The 15866-nt window shown below is 41.9% G+C and overlaps 1 protein-coding gene and 1 non-coding gene across 4 annotated transcripts in view; both read left to right on the top strand.

Annotated features, from left to right (window-relative positions):
- The window catches only part of EIF3A (eukaryotic translation initiation factor 3 subunit A), a 34503-nt gene that overhangs the window by 15082 nt on the left and 3555 nt on the right, over positions 1 to 15866 (top strand). Inside the window, exons 10-20 of one of the 3 annotated variants that reach the window (XM_030453763.1) lie at positions 567 to 683; positions 1373 to 1558; positions 4268 to 4615; positions 5128 to 5232; positions 6732 to 6845; positions 7060 to 7182; positions 8061 to 8214; positions 10269 to 10453; positions 11862 to 11950; positions 13924 to 14648; positions 14709 to 14852. In XM_030453763.1, coding sequence (XP_030309623.1) covers positions 567 to 683; positions 1373 to 1558; positions 4268 to 4615; positions 5128 to 5232; positions 6732 to 6845; positions 7060 to 7182; positions 8061 to 8214; positions 10269 to 10453; positions 11862 to 11950; positions 13924 to 14648; positions 14709 to 14852 — 2290 coding nt within the window. Of the gene's footprint in view, positions 1 to 566; positions 684 to 1372; positions 1559 to 4267; positions 4616 to 5127; positions 5233 to 6731; positions 6846 to 7059; positions 7183 to 8060; positions 8215 to 10268; positions 10454 to 11861; positions 11951 to 13923; positions 14853 to 15866 lie in introns of all 3 variants that reach the window. The other 2 variants (XM_030453762.1, XM_030453761.1) reach the window with 2 other exon arrangements.
- LOC115598560 lies at positions 223 to 355 on the top strand. Its single transcript, XR_003987729.1, has one exon. It is a non-coding gene; the product is annotated as a small nucleolar RNA SNORA19 (small nucleolar RNA).

Here is a 15866-nt window from a genome sequence, read left to right as displayed (position 1 = left end):
TCAAGTATATAACCTGTGTTTTCAGGTTTGTACGTTATTTCAGTACAGCCATCACAGCTGTACTTAGCAGTGGTTGCATACAGGGGCACAACCTCCTGTCTGGTTTTTCTTTGTTACAGGTGTGAGTTTTTAGTTAATTCATCATTTCTTTAAACGTTTTGGATTAAGGTCTGGGTGAGGTATTTAGTTTTCACTCTCTTGTGTGTCTAGGTGTTTTATAAAATGCACATTTCATTGACCTGCTTTCTTTACAAGTGACGAGCAGTGTTATTTCTGATGTGCTAAAGAAATGGTTGAAGGCTAATTAGCAGCATAGCTGTTTGTAGTTACTGCTGCCAGTCTCCTTCATACAAAGAAGACATTCAGGAGTGGCTTTTATCTCAGGTTAATTTTGCATACAGTACAGAAATACAATCCTGAAAGAGTATTTTTAATTGTATTAATATGTATACACCCATTTATTGATGATTTAGTAAGTTAGCTTTAGAGCTTGCACAGCTACAACAACTTCTGTGTCTGATCTTTTTTAATTAGGAAAAATCCCTGATGTTTCTCTTCACACACAGGTGGCCCAGATTTATCAGAGCATTGAGTTTTCCCGTCTGACTGCTCTGGTTCCTTTTGTTGATGCTTTCCAGCTGGAACGCAATATTGTTGATGCAGCCAGACATTGTGACTTACAAGTAAGTGCTGTAAAAAGATCTCTGTGGAATGGTGGGTGGATTCACCTGTAATTCCATGGTTGGAAACTAACTGGTGTTCATTGATCCCAGGAAAGACTATTGGTTCAGATAGCTGGAGATACTAAACAGAGTAAAAGATGCACGTGACACTAAATTAAGAGCTGACAAAATAAAATTTGCTGAACCTTGCCCTGTGAGCCTGTCATTTAGTCCAGAATATCCTGAAGCAAATCTGAACCAGCAGGGATGTGAGCTTGAGACTACAGTGGGTTACTTGTGCAAGACTGAAGAATTAACCCTTGCTGATGTTGGGTTTTGTCTGACCAAGTGACTGAAATAAAACTCTGTGGTTGAAGATAGCGTTGCTGGTAGAGTTGTCTGTATGGAATGAACGACAGCCTCTAATGAAATGTTGAAGCTGGTGTAGAGATACAAGTAGTTTCCAGTTGAGTTTACTTATTAATTATCTATTTAGGGTTTTTTAGCTAAAGCTGAGTTAATTAATTAAAGTTAAAGTTTTTTTCTAATTTGTCATTTTTCATGGTCTGCTATAGCTAGATTTATTTTTAATGAAGTAATTTTTGCTCAGAGCCTCTGTTGACTTACATTGGTCATAGGCAGAGCTCCAGAGAAATTGTTTAATAAATAAAACAATCCTTTTCTTCCCCCTTTTTTTTTTTTCCCCCAAGGTTCGCCTTGACCATAGCACCCGGACCCTGAGTTTTGGCTCAGATTTGAATTACAGTACTAGAGAAGATGCTCCCCTAGGCCCTCAGCTACAGAGTATGCCTTCTGAGCAAATCAGGAACCAGCTCACTGCCATGTCCTCAGCTCTGGCTAAGGCTCTTGCAGTCATTAAGCCTCCTCACTTACTGGTAAGTCTTTCTGAGTCTTCAGAAAATTTTGACACATTCTGACATTTGCCCCAAATGCATTTTGTGATGTTTATCTGGTGCTTTTTGGTTAATTTTTGCTTTTCTGATCAACTGCTCCTTCTAGTAATTTGTTTTCAATGTAGTGGTTATCAGTAGTTATCAGTATTGTTACTGCTGCCCCTACACCCCCCCCTCAGAACCAATAACTGATCCTTGAGGTGTTATGTAGGGTACCACTAACATATTTATTTATGGCAAAGGATGCTTCTGCATCTGTTACCTGCTTCCCTGGTCTAATGTATCTGTATTTTCTGGTTCTGCCAGAGAAGCCTGGTTGGAATTCATGAGGTTATCTGCACTGAGGAGTTACTTGGTTTACCTTTCCTTCACATAGTAAAGGCACTGAGCTAGATAATGATTAACCTAAGATGGCATTGCAAGGGTTTGAGCAGAGAGAGATTCTTGCTTTTTTAGGTTTGTGTTGCTCTGTTTTTCAGAGCATTGTGGTAACAATCTGTGCTGTAGTGTAATGATGATAGTGGGCTCCATTTATATCCTGTGGATTAAGTAGCAAAGTAAGCTAATAACTCTAAATGTTGTATCAAAGCTCTTCTATTTTAATGAATAACTTTTCTCAGACTAGGTGTGCCTTTTCATGTAGTTTTGTTTGCCTGTTTGTTTTCAGGCTGGTGGTGGTCAGCTGTTTGTTCTTGTGGATAAATCAGTCTTAAATCAGTCAGCCTAGTTAGTGTTTGGCCATAGATAAAATCATGTCAAAATGTACACAGGAGGCCTGAGTTTAAATTACCAGCCTTGCAAATACCAGGTCTAGGATACACTGAGTAACAACCTACCTATAGATTGGCCTGCAGGCCTAGGATTTGTTTAAAATTTTGCATGCATCCTTGAAAATCCAAGAGCCTGCTTTCTTTTATCCTTCCTGGAGAAACCACTGTTGTGAAGAACATGGAATGTAACTTCATAGCTTAAAGGTGTGAACAAAAGATCCCACAGCCCAAGAACAGAGCTGTCCTGGTCACTCCCTGTCCTCATCACTGGGGCTGTTGGCTTCAAGGTCAGACTCACCCATGAGCTCACATTTCAGGTTCTGCAGAGCCCTGTAGGAGCCAGGTCTGGCTCACTCTCAGATTTCTGGCATGCTTTGGTTGTGGCAAGTTAAAACTTCACTTCTCTTAAAAAGAGCAGTGGTAATTTTTTTTTTTAATGTTTATGAATGATATCATAGCAAATGTAAAAGAGAACTTTTCCATACAGAAAAAAGGCTGATGGTGAGATGTCCATGTTAGATTCTTTATATGGGGTGAAATACTAAGTAGTAATTTTAAATATAAACACCAAAGCAGGACTGGATCATGATTCCTGTTAGCTTACTTATGTTAGCTTGAGTATACATGAGCTGTTTTATAGTGTTCAAGAGAAAATATTTCCTCTAAATAGCTTTTATGAGTGATTGATATTAGACAGATAACTGGTTTGAATGAAAAAACATTTTTTTTTCCTTTATAAATGGAAAAGACAAACACTTGACATGTGAGCACAGTTAGCTGAATGAGGCATAATTGCTAGTAGTTCAGTTTGTAAAATTGGAGTAAAATATCAAGGTTGGTATCAACCTGTGTGTTTAGACAAGCTACAGAACTAGTTGATATCCTTTTTTCCTTTGCTACTCAGGTTAATAGTTTCTATTTTTTTAGACACTTAATTTCTGTCAAATTTGTTACAATTCACAAAATTGTTAGATTTATCTAACACATTTCATTTCTGTGTTTCTGGCACCTCAATCTATCTTTAAATGCTTGCAGATCTGTAACACAACATGGATGTTTCAGTCTTCTTGTTGAATGCCCTAGAAGAGACAGACTACTAAAAATACCTCTGAACTAGCTCACATTTCAAGAGCAGCATGACTTGAGGGAGTGTAGTGAGCTGATGGGGCTGCAGTGCTCTGCTGCTTGCTGGAGTGATTCAAGCAGGCAGTTCCTGAGCTGGCACAGTTACACCTTCTCATGTCTGCAGCATGAATCTCTGCAAAGAACTGTAAAGGTTCTCTGGAGGAGAGAGGTGGGGTGGTGAGGAGGGATGCTTAAAGAGTATTGGAGAATTTATGCTAGTGACTATAAGTTTGCTTTATATTATTTAATTAAAAGTGGGTTTATATGCAGTGTTTATACCTAAATTGTTAAAGAGACAGTAATTTTTTTTTTTTTTACATTTTTTCATCTCTTATGTCAGTGTGTTTGGAAAAAAACAAAACTTCAAACCCAAGAGGTCCCTGGTGAAATACAGGACGTGTTGCTATACCTGCTGACACATGCAGACACAGACAGGATTGACCCCCTCAGCTGCATTTCACTCAGAGCTTTAAAAATCTCTAACATCTGGGTGTACAGTGTTTTGGGGCAGAAAAACAAAATAGTGTGAAACTATCACACCCTTAAGATGTATTGCAGAATATTGTCTTTTACAGCCAACTTTCTCCATTTGCACACAGTTCTAGTCAGCTGACACTGCCTTGTTATGCCACGTGCACTGGTGATCAGATTTGCCAGAAAGTTGTGGTTTTATGCAGTTGGCTACTCCAGGGAGTGAAATTAATTTTGAGTTATCTCTGACAACAACTTGCTGTGTTTTCTGCCTTTTTAAAGAGATGCTGCACACATCACTGTCTTCTTCTTTATTTAAATTCAGCAAGAGAAGGAAGAACAGCACCAGCTGGCAGTCACTGCCTTCCTGAAAAACTCAAGGAAGGAGCACCAGCGTATCCTGGCGCGTCGTCAGACAATAGAGGAGAGGAAGGAGCGCCTGGAGAGCCTGAACATCCAGAGGGAAAAGGAGGAGTTGGAGCAACGTGAGGCAGAGTTGCAAAAGGTGAGGAAAGCTGAGGAAGAGAGACTGCGCCAGGAGGCCAAGGAAAGGGAGAAGGAGAGAATCCTGCAGGAGCATGAACAAATCAAAAAGAAGACTGTTCGTGAGCGCTTGGAGCAGATCAAGAAGACTGAGCTGGGAGCCAAAGCATTTAAAGACATTGATATTGAGGTAGGCTGCTTATTTTTCAGTTATTTTTTTTTTAATGCTTTTCATGTTGCATTTGAAGGTTACCTGATTTTCCTGTTCTTTAATGCTTTTGTACTGTAACTGGTCTTACAAACAGCCTCTCCTAAAAATGAGAGTCTGACGCTTAAATATTGGATTTGCTCAATGCTAAACCTTAATTCTGAGTTTGGGTAGGGCCTTTTTTTCAGCTGGAGGAATTAAGTCCCTGCTGTTTGTTTCCCCCTCCCCTGCTTTGTTGCTTGAGCACTATCTGAAATACAAAATAGAACAGAGTGCATTTTCTACCTGGACTGTGTGTCAGTTGAAAATAGAGAGTTTTTAAATAATAAAAGTTACCCAGAAGAGAGGAAAAGAAGAAGAAACTGAGAATGATTCCTGTGCAAAAAGTTTACCATTTAAAGGGAAAACTTCAGAGAAATTTGAACAAATTAGACCCCATTTTTAACAGGGAAAAAAAAAAGTGCTTTATTTTGTATTGATAACTTTACTTGTAGGATCTTGAAGAATTGGATCCTGACTTCATAATGGCCAAACAAGTTGAACAGCTTGAAAAAGAAAAGAAAGAACTTCAGGAGCGTCTGAAGAATCAGGAGAAAAAGGTACCAAGTAGGAAGGGTACAAAAACTGTGTTTATGCAACACTTTAGCCTAGAGGCTGAACTCAGGTGTTGAGTTATATATATACATATATAATATGTATATATGTACACACACCTCTATAATATTAGTGTTGAAAATGTTAATATAGAACTAAAAAAAAAAAAGCTAAGTGAGTTAAAAAAACCCAACTGATTTTCTACACAAATATGTTCTTTTTAATGGAGTTGTCTTGAAAATGGACCCACCCTTAACCTGTGTGTGAACTGAGTCTTAGGTGGGAAAATCTGTAATGGGAAAATGTTCAGAGAAAGTTAAGTGTTAAGGTGAGGCCATGACAAAGAAGCTACATTTAATTAATTGTATTATTCCTTACTGTAACAGAGGTAATTCCACTGCTGGCGCCCTTCTAGGTAGCAGAGTAGCATCTGTCTGAGACTTGGGTGACCATAAAAGTGTGAGGAGTATCTTGGCATAGTAAATAGAAAGTTACAACTTGTGATAGTATTCAAGAATGAAACAGAAGTTACATGATACTGTTGGTAATTCAGTTCATTTAAAAGTGGCTTGATACTAGAAAGTGTCAAGTTAATTGAAAAAGCTTCCAGTGAGGATCTTCTGTGCTGCAGACCTGTAAGCCTGATGCTGATACTGGGCTAAGCAGCTGGAAGTTAACCAGTAGAATCAGTAGTCACCTGGGTAGATACAAACTATCAGGAAGTGTCAGTGCAGCTGAAGAAGCCAAGGGCTGCTTCTTGAAGGTCTCTGAAGTTGTCAAAACAAACATGAGTAGGGGTGAGCTGGTGTAACTGAGTTGGATTTTCCAAAAAGCTTATTACAGAGTTGTTCACCAAAGAAGACTTAGCAGCTGTGGGTTAAAAGGAAGTGTCTGACTGAATGTCATTTTACATAAATATCAAATACCTTGTGTAGGGAGAGGGGAAAGGAAAATTCCCCAGTCTTTAGCTTTTGTGTATTAAATTACAGGTTCCAAACTTAATATTCTTAGCAATGAGAACTCAGTGGTTCTGCATCTTGAGCACTGGCTGCAGTTCTGGTCACTTTATCTCAAAAAGGATGTGGTTGAACTGGAAGTCTGAGAGGAGGCCAAGAAGAAATAAGTGGATTGGCTTCTGTGTAGGAAATGTTGGTGTAAATTAGTGTGTCTGAAAGACATCTGGAATTAGGATGTGATAGCAGTTTTTAAGAGTGTACCCTGTTCTAACAGCTGATGTTGGAGAGTCCCAGCTGCAGGGGACAGTGAAGTAGAAAGTGTTAAATGTAACTGATGTTGGAGTCAGATTGAGGACTGTTTGTAAAGAGAAGGTGAATCCTTGGTTAGGTGGAGCATTGGTGTGGTCCAACATGGAACAGTAAAATAACCTGATAGGATGGGGAAATCCCAAGATATCAAGGTTGTTTTGGGGGAGATGCTGAAGATTGAGTGTTTCAGATTTGCTGTCTGCATGCTGCCCAGCTAAGAGCGTGGTGTCTGTGTTTAGATTGACTACTTTGAAAGAGCCAAACGATTAGAAGAAATTCCTTTAATGAAGACTGCATATGAGGAGCAGCGAGTGCGTGACATGGAACTGTGGGAGCAACAGGAAGAGGAAAGGGTAAGAATTTTTAATAAGGTGATAAATTCCATTTATTTCCATTCCATTTTTTTATGTTCCTAAGAAGAACAAAGTGTTTCTTTGAAATTTTAGTGCACAGCACTCTTTTGTCTCGAATCTGAAAGAGGAAAAGATAATTTCTCTTTCTAGTGGCTGAGCTAGGTTGAACACAAACACATAATAGGATTTCACTTTGTACATTACCTGTTTTTAGATCACCACTTTGCAATTGGAGCGTGAGAAAGCCCTGGAGCACAAGAACAGACTCTCAAGGATGTTGGAGGATAGAGATTTATTTGAAGCCAGGCTCAAAGCATCACGACGAACAGTTTATGAGGTATGAAATATGGTGTTGTAATAAAATATTCCCCTAAAGTGAGGAACAAAACACCAGTGATTTCTTCATGAAAACTGAAAACAAACTGGTACTTAGAGTGGTTCTGAATTATGAAGCTGGTTATTTTCTACTTTGACTAAAATAAATTAAAATAATCTTGCTCTTGTTCCTAGATATATTACAGGTTTTTACAGCTTTTGGCATAGTTTAGGTGGAAAATAAAAGGTAATTTTGTTTTTTTTTTTTTTCAATGCAGCAATTAGTAAGAGATCATTTGGTAGCAGATGTACAGCTGTATCTTTACAGGCACTTGCACTTACTGCAGTGATGGTATAATACCAACAACATTATTGAAGCTGAGAAATAGAAATAATTACGTTGGTTTTTTTTTTAAATCTGAATCTGGAAATCATTCTGATAGTCCAGGTATTTGGAACTTCCCTGACAGGGAAAGAGCTGTGCCTTTGTTCCTTGCTCTATTAATTGGAAATTTTACATTTGCTGAGGCTTTCTGGCTGTGATTATTTGGCTTAAAAAATAACAGCAAAAGAGGTATTATGTTAAAATAAGTTAAATAATTGAATATGATTCTTTGTAACAAATATAGGTGATTTTAGGTGATGTTTTTTAGGTACTGGTAAGGTAGTAATTTAAGTAGAAAAGAACTAAAATGGTTCATTTTGGTTGTCTCCTGAGCATAACACGTTTTCCCATGTGTGAAATGTATTGCAGCAAAGGTTAAAATGGCAATCAGGTTGTTTCCCAGGAGGGCAAAGTTAGTATGTTGCAGTTGGTTTGTGTTTCTCTGGGGCTTTATTTAGTCATTTGTGTCAGACATTTCCCCAGTGGTGTTCTCACCTGTGCTGTGTGTGCTGCAGGACAAGCTGAAGCAGTTCCAGGAGAGGTTGGCAGAAGAGAGGCGCAATCGTTTGGAGGAGCGCAAGAAGCAGCGCAAAGAGGAGCGGCGCATTGCTTACTACAGGGAAAAGGAGGAGGAGGAGCAAAGGCTACGAGAAGAGCAGCTGCTTAAAGGTATCATTCAGAATGTGGTTATCTCATCCTTTGGGTTCTCCACCTCTTCCAGACATGGACGCAGTGATCTTCAGGTTTCCCTGTTACACAATGTTGGAGGAAGTCTTTTCGCTTTCAGCCAGTGGTGAAAACTGTGTTCACTGCTGTTAGACCATGTACCTTTCCATACCCTCTGAATGCTTACCTGTGCAGCACTACATATGGCCCCTCAGTTTAGGAAGGATATTGAGGTCCTGGAGCAGGTCCAAAGGAGGGCAACCAGGCTGGTGAAGGGACTCAAGCACAGACCCTATGAGGAGAGGCTGAGGGAGCTGGGGGTGTTCAGCCTGGAGAAGAGGAGGCTCAGGGGAGACCTCATCACTCTCTACAACTCCCTGAAAGGAGGTTGGAGCCAGGGGGGGGTTGGGCTCTTTTGCCAAACGACTTTCAACAAGACAAGAGGACACGGTCTTAAGTTGTGCCAGGGGAGGTTTAGGTTGGATATTAGAAAGAATTTCTTTCTGGAGAGGGTGATCAGGCATTGGAATGGGCTGCCCAGGGAAGTAGTGGATTCTCCGTGTCTGGAGATATTTCAAAAGAGACTGGATGTGGCACTCAGTGCCATGGGCTGGGAACTGCTGCGGGAGTGGATCAAGGGTTGGACTTGATGATCTCTGAGGTCCCTTCCAACCCAGCCAATTCTATGATTCTATGAAGGCAAAACTTTATAGGAGGAAAGGAAAATGAATGCTTCATGACCTCCCCTTTTCCCACCCATAAATAAAGGAGGGGATAAAGAGATGCTAATGACTAAAATCAAAGAGTTGATTTTTCGTTTAGTTCAAGTTCTGCTTGTCTGCTTGTTTGTTCATATCTTAAAGTAAACAGAAAAGGAGCTTAAGTGTCAGATGGAGAATTCAAGAATTTTAAGTGACTCAAACACCTTTGTGAGTTGCTCTGTTTAGTAGCCTGTTTGAAGGCTTCAGAAGAGATGATAGGCATCCTGTAGGGTAAATATCTGTCCAAGCAGTCACTTGGTGGCTGAAGATTTTTGGGTATCAGTTCGTAGTCATGCAAAGTTTAAAAAGCAAACAAAACTCAAGTAATCCTGACTATCAAATTTCTGACACTGCTAGTTGATTTTTTTTGTTTGACCTTTTCTAAGGAAAAGATTTTCTACCATGCTTGAGATAGTTACCAATATTTTAGCTGGCACATTAGTGGCCTACACATCAAATTAATGTACAGGTATTGGGACATTTTCTCTCCTTTTCTTGCTAGCTGTTGTTCCAAGATGCCACATTAATAGATATATGAGGGTTCCTTTCCCTGCTGCTGTCAAGAGTTAGGATATTTCCAGAAAACAGATTCCAGGGTTAGTTAAATGCATCCTGTGAAATACCTCAGTTTTCTTTCTTTCTTGCGTGCTTGCTTTCTTGCTTCCTTTCTTCTTTCCCTTCTTTCCCTTCTTTCCCTTCTTTCCCTTCTTTCCCTTCCTACCCTTCCTACCCTTCCTACCCTTCCTACCCTTCCTACCCTTCCTACCCTTCCTTCCCTTCCTTCCCTTCCTTCCCTTCCTTCCCTTCCTTCCCTTCCTTCCCTTCCTTCCCTTCCTTCCCTTCCTTCCCTTCCTTCCCTTCCTTCCCTTCCTACCCTTCCTACCCTTCCTACCCTTCCTACCCTTCCTTCCCTTCCTTCCCTTCCTTCCCTTCCTTCCCTTCCTTCCCTTCCTTCCCTTCCTACCCTTCCTACCCTTCCTACCTTTCCTTCCTTCCTTCCCTTCCTTCCCTTCCTTCCCTTCCTTCCCTTCCTTCCCTTCCTTCCCTTCCTTCCCTTCCTTCCCTTCCTTCCCTTCCTTCCCTTCCTTCCCTTCCTTCCCTTCCTTCCCTTCCTTCCCTTCCTTCCCTTCCCTTTCTTTCCATCATTCATTCATCTATTATCTATGTATTTATTAATTTGTTTGTCATCTTAAGGAGTCAAGGGGGAGAGGTTGTACTTTGTAACCTTTCTGTGGATACAGCAAAGTAACAAAATCTGTATCAGTAATAATTCTGTTTACATTTGCAACTGTGTAGAGAGGGAGGAAAAGGAACGCATTGAGCGTGAGAAACGTGAGCAGGAGCAGCGGGAATACCAGGAACGTGTCAAAAAACTGGAAGAACTGGAGAAGAAAAAACGTCAAAGAGAACTGGAGATTGAAGAAAGAGAGCGTCGTCGAGAAGAGGAAAGGAGAGGTCTGGATGACCCATTTTCGAGAAAGGTAGGTGGTGCCTGACAGTTTGGGTTCTTTTTGGCTGCTCCTACTGTAGATTGTTTGCATGAAGGTGGTAGCATTGCAAATCATAGTTGAAAGGGTTGTTTTAAGTTGGAGCATAAGTGGCTAATTTAATAAATAGTTAAATTCTTGTTACTTGGTTTAAGATCACTCCCTGGATCTGAAATTTGTAATTCAGTAATAAAGTAAAACAAACTGCTAAATCTCCAGACTGTTTAAAAACTCAACAAATAAAAAGAATATTGAATAAAATTTTCAGACTAAAGAGGGAAGGCTGTACTGGAAGTAAGTGTAGTGACTGATGCCAAAGTCAGAAATAAGACCAGATATTGAAGAAAAATTCCCAGACTAAACATAAAAGGATTGGTTTATATTTTGTAAAGAACTATGCAATAACATAAAACACAAAAAAGAGATGTGTGCTAAGTCCCATTTACATGTACAGGTAATGGGGGAACAATCATCCCAATCCTACAGGAAACATAAGAGGTACTCCTAGGTGTGGGCATTTGGTTCTATGGAAATGCTGGCTCAGGTTCTGAGGGAGATCTGGTAGAAATCTCTGCCAATGAAAGATGACATTTGCAGTTTGGGGATTCTTTATTTGCTCACCCTTGTTTGTTGGGGTCATTTCGAGAGCAGACACTCATGAAGTTGGTGGCTATGCAAGATCTTGTGCAACCAGTGAATTTCCCCATACTGAAGGGTGGACTTTGACAACTAAAACCACTTTTCAAAGAGCAGTTTAATACCAGAGTGTTCTTCTATAAAGAGGTTGTGTGATTATATGAAATCAGGTATTTTATATGGCTTACCTGATTTGCTTCTTGGGGAATAAAGGAATTAACAACTATGTTCCAAATAGCTTTAGTGGTTTGGCTTTGTCCATCAATGGGACATTTTATCCTTACTAAAAAAAGAAATAAATTCTTATTGCTCTGCTGTGCATCTTAGCAACCTGTGAATGCCAAATACCTCATCTGTGCTGTGCTCTGAGGTACTCAGAACAAGAGCAAACAAGTTTTTTAATTTATTCCTGTGGTCATTAAGCAGCAGGCAAATGGTACTGTTAGAACCACTTTTTTATGTTAACAGGTGGTAGCTGTGGTTCACTGTAGCTATTGTTCATAAACTTTTTAGTGTATTTGCATGTCCTGATCTACTAGTAAAGTATGGGGCACAAAGGGGGAAACACACTGTTCCTAAGCTCTGATAGAGGCAATAAAATGAGTCAGTTGAGAAAATAGAATATTCAAAACTCCTGATAATTCAGTATTCTCTATAGTTTTAATGAGCGATTTTGAAATGGCAAATTATGCTCTGAAAGGAGTAAATTAACATGTTGAAAATCTTAAAAGTATTCAGAATGTTGCTCATTTCTTTTGGCACACAGGAATCTCGTTGGGGTGATAGGGAGTCTGAAAGCTCCTGGAGAAGAGGTGGTGAGACAGAATCTGAGTGGCGACGAGCACCAGTGGAAAGGTAATCCTGGGATTACCAAGCACCTCTTGTATTGGGCTCAAAATTCATATCCTCCCTTTTTATTGCTACTGATGAAGTTGCACTAATTGAGTAATACTTCATGCTTTAACATCTCTGAAAGTTACTTTCTATTAAAAATTGCTTTCTAAGGATTTTAGAGAGAGATTTTTTTTTATCTTGTTCTTCCAAAACTAAAAAATTCTTCCAAGTTCCTCAAAGTGATTCCTCAAAATTCTTGATGCTGGGTTGTCACAAACTGTTGCCTCTTTGTTCTCACCTCTTGGAGTCCTACATCAGTTGTTTTATAGCAAGTCATTGTTCTTTTGTTTACATTTCAGTAGCACAGTAGATTTCTAAACCTGTGGGGTGTTTTTTCTTTGTGTTTGGTTGCTTTGTGGTTTGTTGGTTTGTTTTTTCTAATCCCTAAGAATCAACTCCAGTGCAGTTTCTCTTATACAAAAAAGCAGGTACATCTGCAAAAGAGAGAGTACATCTCTCTGATGTACCACTGCTTATTTCTTTTGGGTTTTTTTTTTGCTAAGGAGCTAGTTTAAGAAGGTTAATTTCCTGAAATAAATGGATTAATCTGGTGACAAAGCTGAGGTTTGTGGTCTAAAAACATGTAAAACCTTAAAGATGTTAAACTCAACAGTGTGTCTGGAGAAGTGACAAGAGTAGAAAGCTCTAACCATTGTCTGACATTTTAAGTGTTACAAATCCAAACATATTTCAAAGATAAAGTGATGACTGAGTAGCTCGGGGAGAAATCTCTCACCAATTCTCTACTTCCCACATACACCATAACAAGGAGACTCCATGCAAACTGGGGTAGCCAGCCAGAGCCTGGTGTACCCTGTGTGCCTCCAGGGAGTAAGGGAAGGCTGAGTGATGAGTTCACTACATTGTCCTGCCATACCTGGCTGTGGGTGCTTGTCAGTGAAAGCATTGCCTGTCTGTTGGGCTGGAGCTGTGCCAAAGCTTTTGGGAACAAGGATTGGTCTGTGGGGTTGGCATATGTGTGATAAAGGGGGATCTTTACTTGCTGGTTGTGGGCTTTTTGAATTTGGGTTCTTTGAGACTTAGTTTGTTAGATCATAGAATCATAGAATTGGGTGGGTTGGAAGGGACCTCAGAGACCATCAAGTCCAACCCTTGATCCACTCCTACTGCAGTTCCCAGCCCATGGCACTGAGTGCCACATCCAGGCTCTTTTGAAATATCTCCAGACACGGAGAATCCACTACTTCCCTGGGCAGCCCATTCCAATGCCTGATCACCCTCTCCATAAAGAAATTCTTTCTAATATCCAACCTAAACCTCCCCTGGCACAATTTGAGACCCTGCCCTCTTGTCTTGCTGAGAGTTGCCTGGGAAAAGAGCCCAACCCCCCCCCTGGCTCCAACCTCCTTTCAGGGAGTTGTAGAGAGTGATGAGGTCTTCCCTGAGCCTCCTCTTCTCCAGCCTCAACACCCCCAGTTCCCTCAGCCTCTCCTCATAGGGTCTGTGCTCGAGTCCCTTCACCAGCCCACTTGCCTCCTTTGGACCTGCTCCAGGACCTCAATCTCCTTCCTGAGCTGAGGGGCCCAGAACTGGACACAGGACTCAAGCTGTGGCCTCACCAGCACTGAGTACAGGGGCAGCTGATTGGTGCAGAAGCCCAAACCTCTTCTGTGGTGTGTTTCAGCAGTTAACCAACAAGAAAGTGTTGGTTCAGACTGTGGTTTTGAAGGAGATCATAAATGATTCAGTCTGTACTGAAGCTGTAGGGATGGTGACCTGCCCACTTTCCCATAGCAGTCTGGGCAAGTAGAAGGTGTGCCTTCAAAACCTGCAAGCTCTGTAAATGTGTTTGCAACCACGTCGTGGAGACATTCAGAAACAGCTTTGAGGAGGTTGTAATAATGTCAGTCTTACATGGAAATATTTCCTGCATGTCAGCTTCAACTTTCTGTTCATTCCCTGTGCTTTTGTAGAGATTGGCGGCGAGGAGACACGAGAGATGATGAAAGATCTTTCCGTCGAGGGGATGACCTGCCACGACGTGGGGACGACCTGCCACGTCGAGGGGACGACTTGCCACGTCGAGGGGACGACTTGCCACGACGTGGTGCTGCAGAAGAAAAGGAACGTCCTCCTGCGGAATCAACGGAGGACAGGCCAGCGAGGCGTGAAGGAGAGGAGGACAGGCCACCTAGACGTGAAGGGGACGACGACAGGCCCCCCAGACGTGGTTTGGATGAGGACAGGCCCCCCAGACGTGGTTTGGATGAGGACAGGCCCCCCAGGCGTGGTTTGGATGATGACAGAGGGAGCTGGCGGGCTGCAGATGATGACAGAGGTCCCAGACGTGGAATGGATGACGACAGACCTCCCAGGCGGGCTTTGGATGACGACAGACCCCCCCGACGTGTCTTGGATGACGACAGACCCCCCCGACGTGTCCTGGATGATGACAGACCCCCCCGACGTGTCCTGGATGATGACAGACCCCCCAGACGTGTCCTGGATGATGACAGACCACCCAGGCGCGGGCTGGACGATGACAGAGGCAGTTGGCGCGCAGCAGATGACGACAGAGGACCCAGGCGTGGTCTGGATGATGACAGACCCCCCCGACGTGCCATGGATGATGACAGACCCCCCAGACGTGCTTTGGATGATGACCGGGGCAGCTGGCGTGCAGCAGATGATGACAGAGGTCCCAGGAGAGGGATGGATGATGACAGAGGTCCCAGGAGAGGGATGGATGACGACAGAGGTCCCAGGAGAGGGATGGATGATGACAGGGGACCATGGCGTAATGCAGATGATGACAGGCTCTCCAGGAGAGATGATGACAGGGGTCCGTGGCGTGGAGGTGATGATTCAAGACCAGGTCCTTGGAGACCCTTTGGAAAACCAGGTAAAATCTGATCTCCAAACCGTGTGTTAACCTAGGATGTAACTGTACTCAGAGCCAGAGGTGGGATAATCAGCTAATGTGGACACTCCTTTCTTTAGTATAATTAAAACTTTTGGTTTGGTTTAATTTAAAAAAATGCAGCAGTGTCTGCTGCTTGCCTTGGAGATACCTAAAGGTTTCTTGGAAATGCTGGTGGTTTGCCTGTGTGCAAAACCAAAACGCAGCGATTGGAGTGTTCTGATGGGAGAGGAGCATTCTCACTGGCTTGGCACACCTTGATCTCTTGCCCTGCCCTCTCTCTGTGTCTGAAATTAACCTCCTGTGGAGGATTTTGATACATCATTCAAGTGGGTCTGGTTTTGATAAGCTTTTTATGTTCAAAGATACTAATATTTGATATACAAAGATATTCCTGTTTTTATCATGCCTTTTTTTGGCTTTTGTGTCTGCGTTTCTTAAAAATCGTGTTTTGAGCAGGATATTCATAAAAATTTGCTTGCCTAAAACCTCAGTTGTAGATACTCACAAAGGAATCTGCTGTCTGAGCCACCTCCTTCACTTTTTCCTGCACTTGTTTTGCACAAGACTTGAAGGAGCTTGTGGTTTGGAACTGAAAACTGCTGACTGTTATCATCAGCTCTGCTAAACTGCTGCAGGCAGTGGGTCCCACATGAGGGATAGATCATAGAATCATAAATAGAATCACAGAATCATCTGGGTTGAAAGGACCTCTGAGATCATCAAGTCCAACCCTTGATCTTCTCCCCCCCGTGGTTCCCAGCCCATGGCACTGAGTGCCACATCCAGTCTCTTTTTAAATATCTCCAGGGATGGAGGATCCACTACTTCCCTGGGCAGCCCATTCCAATGCCTGATCACCCTCTCTAAATAATTTTTTCCTAATATCAAACCTAAACCTCCCCTGGCAGAGCTTAAGCCCATGCCCTCTTGTCTTACTGATAAGTGGTTGGGAGCAGAGCCCGATTGCCCCCTGGCTCCAACCTCCTTTCAAGG

This window comes from Calypte anna, chromosome 6, assembly GCF_003957555.1.
Source record: "Calypte anna isolate BGI_N300 chromosome 6, bCalAnn1_v1.p, whole genome shotgun sequence".
NCBI lineage: Eukaryota > Metazoa > Chordata > Aves > Apodiformes > Trochilidae > Calypte > Calypte anna.
The sequence above is the reverse complement of the archived record's forward strand: the minus strand, read 5'-3'. Positions and strand labels throughout refer to the sequence as shown.